The sequence below is a fragment of the Lycium barbarum genome, chromosome 6 (genome assembly GCF_019175385.1).
Source record: "Lycium barbarum isolate Lr01 chromosome 6, ASM1917538v2, whole genome shotgun sequence".
In the NCBI taxonomy this organism is placed as follows: Eukaryota; Viridiplantae; Streptophyta; class Magnoliopsida; order Solanales; family Solanaceae; genus Lycium; species Lycium barbarum.
The window spans coordinates 119,206,258-119,216,508 of NC_083342.1; the positions used below are offsets into that span (position 1 = coordinate 119,206,258).

Genomic DNA, 10,251 nt, shown 5'->3' on the forward strand with positions numbered 1-10,251 from the left:
CGGATGTCTGATGATATATTGGATCTTCAATTTCGTGCATATGTTGCCACAAACCCATATTTTTCTTCCCTACATAAACAAAGGTACAAAAGCAAAATGTAAAGCATGGAGCTAATGTCTTTATTGCATCAGCCAATCAAGTAAAAAATGTTGTTATCCGTTGGTAAAAGATTCTGCTGCACAAATTGTGGTTTATGTTATATCCATAGAAGTATCAAACCAGCAAACGAAAATTAGTTTCTGAAGTAAAATCACCGGAAGCAGATACAATACACTGCCATATATTCATCGCAGCCTCCCTCGACAGAGAAAAAAATAATAATAGGGAAAATACATATTGCCCCTTAAGATTATCCCCAAGCATCGTCTTGACAAAGCAGAAATTTGTTGGAAGGTAGTGTTGCACTCTCTTCACAGTTGAACTTCAAATTTTGGAATTTTCTGTATAGAACCAACAACAACAACATACCCAGTGTAATCCCACAAACGGAGTCTGAGGAGAGCAGAGTGTACGCAACCTTACCCCTACCTTCCCACAAACGGAGTCTGAGGAGGGCAGAGTGTACGCAACCTTACCCCTACCTTGGGAGGTAGAGAGGTTGTTTCGGTATAAAACCATCAGCTAAAATAGATAGAACACAATTGAGTAGGGGAAAGAAAAAAGAACTAAAAATTTTGTATTATCGAAAACTTGTACGAAATACATTTTTGTTGTTCCCCATGGTTTTATCTAAGCATTGAAATGATGGATTATCTTTATTTTTTGAGTTAAAAATTGCTAATTGGAATATGCTTATTTTGTATTTAATTTGGAGAGGTTTGGTGTCTGTTGGTGGATCAATGACAAGTGAGGGAGAGAATGATGTTTCGCCTATGTGTTTTTTGAGCTACCATACCATGTACATGTGGGTAGGGTTGGATGAGATTTTCAAAGGCTTCAGGTGTATGTTTGTGACTGTGTGAGGAACAACTTAGATGATGCTAAAATAGTGATTGTGGAGAAGATCGGTGACGAGAATGGAGGAAACATATATGGGAAGAAGAAAAGAAAAAGGGAAAGGGAAAGAGAAAGGGGCTTGTATTACACTAATACATAATTAGTGGTAATCGAGTTTATTTAGTGATTATCAGAAAAAAGATTTCAATTAAAAAGATAATAGCTGTACAATTTAATCAGGTTTTTGAGGCTCTAGTAGAGGCTCATTTACTTATGTTTTCTAAGATACTGATTGAATTCTATGTATTAACAAGCGGAAAGCAAAAAAATGGGTCCGGATCTCCTGCGGGAATAATTTGGGAGATCCAAAACCAAAAATAGTGGTATTTGAAATAAGGGGCTAGCTTTTGAGGGGGTACTAGCAATACTTGGAACGAAAATAGAAGGCAAGGAAGGTGAAATTTAGATGCGATTGAATTTACTTGATTGGGCTAGCTACTATTTTCCCAAGACAAAGCAACTTAACTTGACAAGATCTGGTTCATTTGCGCAAACAAAGATAAACTACCAGTAACCGGACAACTTTTCTTAAAACGGAAGTGCAGCAGGGAAGAGAAGACCATGAGAAACAATCTCATCTATTGTAGTATTGTGTGAAGAGGTGTTATTAAGTGGACATACACATGCTTGTTGCATAAACAATTGATGCCCAGTTTAAGATGGCATGCGGTGTATTATAGCCAAGCGCAACTGTGCACATATAAATTACACCTGACCTATTGGATTACGAAATCCTTGCAGAGAGTCCGGAACCAAAATGATCCAATAAAAAACCAATTAAATCAAAATACCCTAAGAAAAAAAAGGGACATCAAAATACCTTTAACACACCTTTTTTATGCGTTATGTAAAAAGGTGTTAACGTCCCCCGTTAACATTCGTTACCCGAGCTTTTAAAAAAAAAAAAAACTTGCATAGCGCAGTAAATAGATGCGCTATGTGAATCCAATTAACAAGATTGTTATATTATGATTTTGTTGCCAACTTTCTGACAAATGGCATCATTGTAAGTATTACTCCCTCCGTTTCAATTTATGTGAACCTATTTGATTGGGCAAGATATTTAAAAAAGAGTGAAGACTTTTGAAATTTGTGGTTCAAAATAAGTCTTGAATATTTGTGTGGCTGTAAATCATTTCATAAAGTGAATTTGTTTCCAAATTAGAAAAGAGGTCATTCATTTTGACACAGACTAAAAAGGAAATAGAAATAAATTGAAATAGAGGGAGTATAATTTTGTTGTCTTAGAAAATGATTATAATTCTTTTCTAAATATTATATTTTCGGTTGCCTAAGGCACTTAAATTAATAAAGAGGGGAAGTTATTTTTCATAAGCATAAGCTAAGTATTATTTTTGGCTGTCTTAGAAAATGATTATAATTATTTTCTAAAAATAAATATAAGCCACTTAAATTGATACGGAGATAATTATAATTATTTTCTTATAAAAAATGTAACACGCTTAAATTGGCACGGAGGGATATTATTTTTTCGAAGCATAAGTTAAGTGTTATATTTTTTTGTTGTCATAGAAAATGATAATAATTATTTTCTAAATCTTATATCATCGGTTGATTTAAAAAATGATTAAATTATATTTTTAAAAAGAAAAGCAAGACACTTCAATTGATACGAATTTGGGATTTTTTTTTCGTAGGCATAAGCTAATTTTATATGTTTGGTTATCTTAAAAATTAATTATAATTATTTTTATAAAAATGTAAGACACTTAAATTGACATGAAGGGGATATTATTTCGAAGCATAAGCTAAGTGTTATATTTCTTGCTGTCATAGAAAATGATTATGATTAGTTTCTAAATCTTATATCTTCGGTTGTTTTAAAAAATGATTAAATTATTTTCTAGCCTAATTTATATGTTTGGTTATCTTAAAAATTAATTATAATTATTTTTATAAAAATGTAAGACACTTAAATTGATATGAAGGGGATATTATTTTGGATCATAAGCTAAGTATTATATTTCTTGTTGTCATAGAAAATGATTATGATTATTTTCTAAATCTTATATCTTCGGTTGTTTTAAAAAATGATTAAATTATTTTCTAAAAAGAAAAGCAAAACAATTAAATTGATACGAATGGGATGTTTTTTTTCGCAAGCATAAGCTAAATCTTATATTTTTGGTTGTCTTAAAAAAATTTTAAAAAAATCTACAATTATTTTCTATAAAAGAAAGTAAGACACTTAAATTGATACAAAAAGGATATTGTTTTTCTTAAGCATATGCTAGGTATTATAATTTTATTATCTTAGAAATGATTATAATTATTTCTGAATATTACATTTTTTGTTGCCTTAAAAAATAATTATAATTATTTCTAAAAAAAAAGTAAGACACTTAATTAATACGGAGGGGATATTATTTTTCATAAGCTAAGTTTTTTTTTTGGTTGTCTTAGAAAATAATTATAATTATATTCTAAAAAGAAGTATAAAACACTTAAAATGATATAAAGATGTTATTATTTTCTTAAGCATAAGTAAGTATAACTTATATGTTTGGTTATCTTATAAATAAGTATAACTATTTTTTTATAAAAAAAAGTAGGATATTTAAATTAATACGAGGGATATTATATTTTCTAAGCATAAGCTAAGTGTTATATTTTTTGTTGTCTTAGAAATGATTATAATTATTTTTTAGAAAGAAAAGTAAGACACGTAAACTAATACGAGGGGATAAGCCTATATTTTTTTTAAAAAAATATATGATCTTTTTTAAGACAATCAATAAATATAAAACTTAGCTCATTAATGATGCAACGCAAATAGACACGACAAACCTTTATTAGTACTCCCTCTGTTTCAATTTATGTGAACCTATTTCATTTTTAATCCGTGCCAAAAAGAATGACCCTTTCCATATTTGAAAATAATTTACTTTTATACAATGATTTATAGCTACACAAAATATATATGCCTCATTTTACGCCACAAGTTCAAAAGTCTTTTTTTTTCCTTAAACTCCGTACACATTGAGGGAGTATACAAGGTGATGCCTTAGCCTATTCTTAGACCGTGGATTAGTTTGGAAAAATTTGCCTTTGCATAGCTCATCTATTTGCAGCGTTATGCAAGGTTTTTTTTTTTTTTTAAAGCTCCGGTAACGAATGTTAACGGGGGACGTTAACACCTTTTTACATGACGCATAAAAAAGCTGTGTTAAAGGTATTTTGGTATCTTTTTTTTCTTGGGGTGTTTTGGCTCAATTGGTTTTTTATTGAGTCATTTTGGTTCCGGACTCTCCTTGCAGATACCCAACAAATAATCATTAAGTTTCTATAATCAAATTCATTGCCCATGGCAACAGAAATTTCGGACTAGTTAACAGACAAAACTCCGAATAGTATAATCGACAAAACAAGGAAATGAAAGAAACTGAGTTAGAAAAAAGGAAACAAAAAAAGTTCTCAACCAAATACACTACCTAAAACTCAGTTTCTCCGCAGCAGCTCTTCTCTCGCAGAAAATGTTGGGACAGGGAATTCTCGAACACTCTTGAATTCACTGTTGGCTCTCTTCAAAAGGAATAACCTCCTCAGTAACATTTATAACTTCCTCAACTTCAACTTCCTTTGCTTCGTATTCCTCCTCTTCATCACTGGCTTCCCCATCGCGCAACTTCTCTCTCTCCATTTTCTCCTCTTCATGCAGCCGCTTCCACTCAGTAACCCATGCTTCCCATTCTTCTTTCAACTTCCTTCGCTTCTCACGATCTTGCTCACTCAACAGCAATGAAACATCCTGATCCTCTGCTTCATACTTCTTGCTGTATTTCTTCAAGTTCTTAGCAATCTCTTCCTCTTTCTCCTTACTCAAGAAGGATGGTGGCCTGGGACGCCACAAATACTGCACACACAAGAGCATTGCTATATATGAGTATACTATAGGTCAAATGTCATGCAATGGATATATTGAACATATTCCTTGAGAAAAACAGGCATATTCAAGCAGAGGATTCAAGCGCACAGCAAATACAAGACAACAGCCTGGGAAATTGCGAAGCATATACACTCCTAGCAGTCAAAAGATAACAGGAATTGCCAATTGCGCGAACTGCATGGTAAAAACTGCAGGAAACCTAATACCTTAGTGCTGAGAAGACACAAGTCCCAGCACATTTAACTAACATAAACCCAGCCCTAGAACATCACGGAATTGTGTGCAAGGAAAGCAAATTGAAAGGGAAAAAAGGAGAGACCAATTATCAGTAACCATGCCAACATATAACCTAGGAGGCCGAATAAGTTGAGTCGTGTGACCAAGTCGCTAATAGATAGGAACAAGTACAGCAAACAAAGATGGGTTACCTGGAAGAAATGATCCTTGAGTATCCTATACAGCAGCTTTCCATTGAAAGACCAAATGTTGAATCCATTTTCCATCTCATGAACTGAAGTAACAGCTGTCGCTACATACCTTGAATTGCACAATAAAGCAAAAAAGCATAAGGACCAAATAGGAAGGTCTTACAGAGCAAAACCGATGAGTAGAGCTAAATGCAATACCTTCCAGTGGGATCCCATTCAACATCTGTTGCCATAAAATGCTCAGCAGATGCCATGGTATCAAGCTCATCGACATCAAAGAACTCCAACTGCCCATTGAAACCTTTCATTCCAGCCAAAATAAGGAAGCGGCCTCCAGGTGACCAGTAGAGAGCATTAGCCTGCTTTCCCTTGAGAGTTGTCAGCTTTGAAACACGGCCTGTGTTAGTGCCAGACCGCACAGAGTAGAAACTGACATCTGGCCTGGGGTTGTCACCATGGATGACAGCAAACCTGTGACCCTTCGGCTCCCAAGCAAATGCAATAATTTTATCATTCTTATTGTCAAGCTCCAAAACCTCAATTGGAATATCCCGTTCTTTGATTCTGAACAGCTCAAAACCAGTGTATGTGCTTTTCTTAGTCTTCGTGTACCGGTCAACTTTGACAGCAAGGTAGTCTCCATTGCTTTGCCAATACATTTTACAATCACTCACACTGAAGAGATTCTTTTGCCTCAACTCCTCTTTGCTTGGGATTTGCACAAGACTGACCTGTAAATTTAACACAGGTTTAGTTCAAATGCAAATACAAGTAGTTCCTCCAAATTACTGGTGACTTGCATAAAAGTTTAAGCACAAACCCTGGCAGGTTGATTTCCACATTCAGGAACAAAAAGTGAAAGAATTGGATCTGTTGGCGACCAGCTAAAATCCATAACATTTTCAACCTTGATAGATTTCTTGTCAATAAGCGAGAAAGTCTCTGTTTCATAAACAGAGATGACATTCTTTCCTATTCTTGCAAAGTACTTGTCCTCTTTACCACCACTCCACCTGAAATCATCTCAGAAAGAAAGTTAAAAGGTATTCCACCGCCCTTTTTTCATTATATTTCTGTGGCGTGGCATTTATGTATGCACTCAAGCATGCAAGAGTTTGCAATGTTAGGAATAACTGAAAACAGGTCGTAGGAAAGGATAGGAAATGTCTCTAACAATAGGATCAAAGCTCACCTAAAAACTGGCCAAGCCACACCAGTAACACCTCCAGTTCCTCCAACTGCAAATTCATCAGCGCTTCCCTTGAAATCTCTCATCACTTTTCCAGTTCTCACATCAAAAATGTTTAGCACAACCCTCTGAAAGAAATCTGTATCAGAGAGAATCCAGTATGGCCACAACTGGATACACAAACACAATAAAGCTGGGACTTACGTGAGTGTCACGGGGGTTACTTGGTTCATGGCTGCTGTATGTCACCAGATACCTCTCACCGGGGGAGAAATCAATCAGCTTAACCTGCATTTATAGCCTGTAGAGCTAAGTCACAGAAACCTGCAAAAGTTTATTATTAGAGAAATAAGCACAAAACTAACCTGAGGATGCGCATAGCGCATCAGGCGGTTGAAAGTGGTGGCACCACCCCAAATTGCAGCACCTTGTCTGTGAACTGTTGCCAAGTAAGTTCCCATAGGGGACCATTGAACAAAACTCTCAGTCCAGAACTGCACCCAAACAGACATCATTAGCAAAGTTTAAGTAAATAAATATCCTTTAAAGCAGGCACTTTATTTTTTGAAAATATGACACTCTAAACAGTAAAAATTAGAACAACCATTAGTAGACAGCTAAATGAGCACAAAGAGAAAATAAATACACTCACGGTGCGTTTATAAACAAGCTCCGGTTTCTTTTGTCTTGCATCATTCCAGAGGACCTCTGTGTCATTGCCAGCCCGAATCACGTACTGGTCTCTAGCTTTCTCATCAGTAAGCCACTGTTGCAGATTCTCCTGCCAGTGATACGAACATCTCAGCAATAGTAGATGAATGAAAAACTAATACTAGCACTTAAGACTCGGTGCTGGCCGAGGGAAAAAACAGAGCTGGTGAAGAGCCTAACCCCTGGAACATAAGGCTTGATCTCTGGAGGAGCCCACACATCTGGAACCTCCATTAATTTCTCAATGTCTTCAAATGCGTTAACAGCAAATATATGTGACCTATCTAACTTGTATCCATGTGTCTTCTCCCTACTCAGATCAGCTTCCTAAAGAAGAAAAGAACAGCAACATGATGCTGGTTAGCCAAACAAACCTATGCCAACTTCAATCACATCAAGTGGACTACATAAACAGGCATGGAGAACTGGATAAACAAATTATAATCCATGAACATCAGAAATTTTGAAATACTAGTCATGCATCACCAAGGTGGAGCTCCTAGTTTGTCTATACATCTCAACAACAAATCACTCACAAATTGACAAGAGCATAGAATTGAATATGAGTTTTGGCTCCTCTTTTGAGGTAATGCCTATTCGGAAATGCATAAATAGTCATGTAAACTTGATGCGACTTTTTACTGATATTTTGCTAATAAACTAGTAGCGCCAGAATACTGGTCAGTCTCAAATGTTGAAGATCCATTTATTCCTTTTAGTTCATATTGTTGGATATCACAATCAAAAAAAGTAGATAAACAAGTGAACACTGAACAACTTCCTGCAATTAGTAAGCCACGGATCACAACACTCAAACCATATAAATTCCTCATATCCACATCACACAGACACAACTTAAAGAACAACATCCAGAATGCAGCCAAGACATGTTCATCTAACTAAAGAATAGACCATGACACTTCACAATTCCTCAGTGCACATGACATGGTGCTAGCCCATGAGCATTTTACTCCTTTTGCTGAACTTTCAATTTTTACATATTTTTTATCCATTCATAACCATATAATATATTTCCTAGGCTAAGTAAGATATATGTACATAGAAAGTGCTAATCAACACTCGACACAGAATCAACATATTCACCTGGTACAAACATAAAGATGGTAGAAAAATTAATAAATCACATCTCTTTTGATGAAGAAATTAATAAAATCACATCTCTTGACAATTCAATTACAAGGCGCACGCATTCTATAGAATGAGATACTCTGTCGCTGCTAAATAGGCAAATTGGAGTACCTGAGGAGTATTATACTCGATGAAGCAGTACCCAACGGTTTTTTGAGTCTCCTTATCAACAGGCATCCAGAGACCACCCTCCTTAATAACACCAAGTTGGCTGTAAATTTTCCGAACTACTCCTTCCAATTTCTCAAATTTCTCTTTAGGCACCACTGGAAGATTGTCCACCACCAGTATGTTCCGAAAACCATTATCAAACTCCAAGGAGTCCTCTTCCATCACGGCGTCATCGTCGCTGCCCTCATCACATCCAGAAACAGCAAAAAAACAAAACCCAAGAAAAAGCTTCAAATAACCCCATTTTCACAACATATGAGCCAAAAAAAACACAATTTTTAATAAGACGAATCTAAACTTTAGAGTAACAAAACAAAATTAAGCAGAAAACATATAAATCCATATATAAATCAAGATACTGACCTGGGTATGAAAATATAAATCTAGATTTTAAAACCCACAAACTCAAAAACCCAAGAGAAACCCTAAATATTCTATCTTCTCAATAAAAAGGATCTGTTGAAACTTTACAGCAAAGACAGTAAAAATCCATATATAAATAGAGATTGTTGACCTGGGTTCAAAACCTAAGACTAAAAAACCACAATGCAAAACCTAAGATATTAAAAAACCACAAATCCAAAACGCAGGAATATAACATTAAAAATCAAATCTTCACAACATATGAACCGTATTTGCAAACTCAATAAAAGAACGTTAATAGAAATCCAAACTTCACATCATAGAATAGAAACCCAGACATAAAAGTCCATATAGAAAATCAATCAAGTATTGAACTAGGTACGAATATCATAATAATAAAAGCAACAAAAAAGAACTTCTTTATTTACAGAAACACATAAAAGTGGAAGCAAAAAATCAAGATTAAGACCTAAGTATGCCAAAATCAGTATATTGAACTGAGTAGGAATATATGTATACATCTATTATAATAAAACCAACAAACTCTAACACCTGATAAAAACGCTAAACAATTCCAATCTTCAGAGCATATCAACCAAACCCATAATCCAAAACTCAAGAAATTAACAAAAAATCAAGCTTTATAGCAAATAAACAAAACCCATAAACATAAACAGATAAAAGTACATGTACAGTACAAAAAAACTGCTTTCTTTACAGAAACACATAAAGGTGAGAGCAAAAAAATCAAGATTGAGACCTGGGTATGCAAAATCAGTATATTGAACTGAGTAGGAATATATATATATATATATATATATATATATATATATATATATATAAAACCAACAAACTGTAACACCCAATAAAAACGCTATATCAACCAAACCCATAAATTAAAACTCAAGAAATCAACAAAAAATAAGACTTTACAGCAAAGAAACAAAACCCTTAACCATGAACAGATAAAAGTACATATACAAGACTAAAAAAACTACATTCTTTACAGACACACATAAAAGTGGAAGCAAAAAAAAATCAAGATTGAGACCTGGGTATGCCACAATCTTCACCAGGTGGAAGATTAATGGAATCAAGATCGATTTGGGTAATATCCACACCAAGCTTATCAGCTAAATTTCTGATTTCTTCCATAGATACCACATCCGCCATGATTGAAAGAACTCTACCTTTTTAAGCTCTTTGTTTAACTTTTTTGCGGTGTTCAATTCGACTATGAGATTGTTCTGAGATAGCCACCTTTGAAGCTGAAGGCACAAGTGTGAGAGCTTTGTAGGGATAGAGAGCAACACGGACACACAAAGGATGTTACTAG

At 34.6% G+C, this 10,251-nt stretch overlaps 1 protein-coding gene across 1 annotated transcript; it reads right to left on the reverse strand.

The window, feature by feature from the left end:
• Positions 1-4,276: 4,276 nt before the first annotated feature.
• On the reverse strand, positions 4,277-10,251 carry LOC132645869 (eukaryotic translation initiation factor 3 subunit B). Its single transcript, XM_060363110.1, has 11 exons — positions 9,967-10,251; positions 8,493-8,730; positions 7,413-7,559; positions 7,174-7,302; positions 6,887-7,015; positions 6,726-6,809; positions 6,525-6,649; positions 6,153-6,345; positions 5,531-6,063; positions 5,333-5,441; positions 4,277-4,871 (listed from the first exon to the last, which is right to left on the reverse strand). Exons 1-11 carry the CDS (start codon positions 10,086-10,088, stop codon positions 4,527-4,529), a joined length of 2,154 nt encoding a protein of 717 aa, XP_060219093.1. The 5' UTR covers positions 10,089-10,251; the 3' UTR covers positions 4,277-4,526.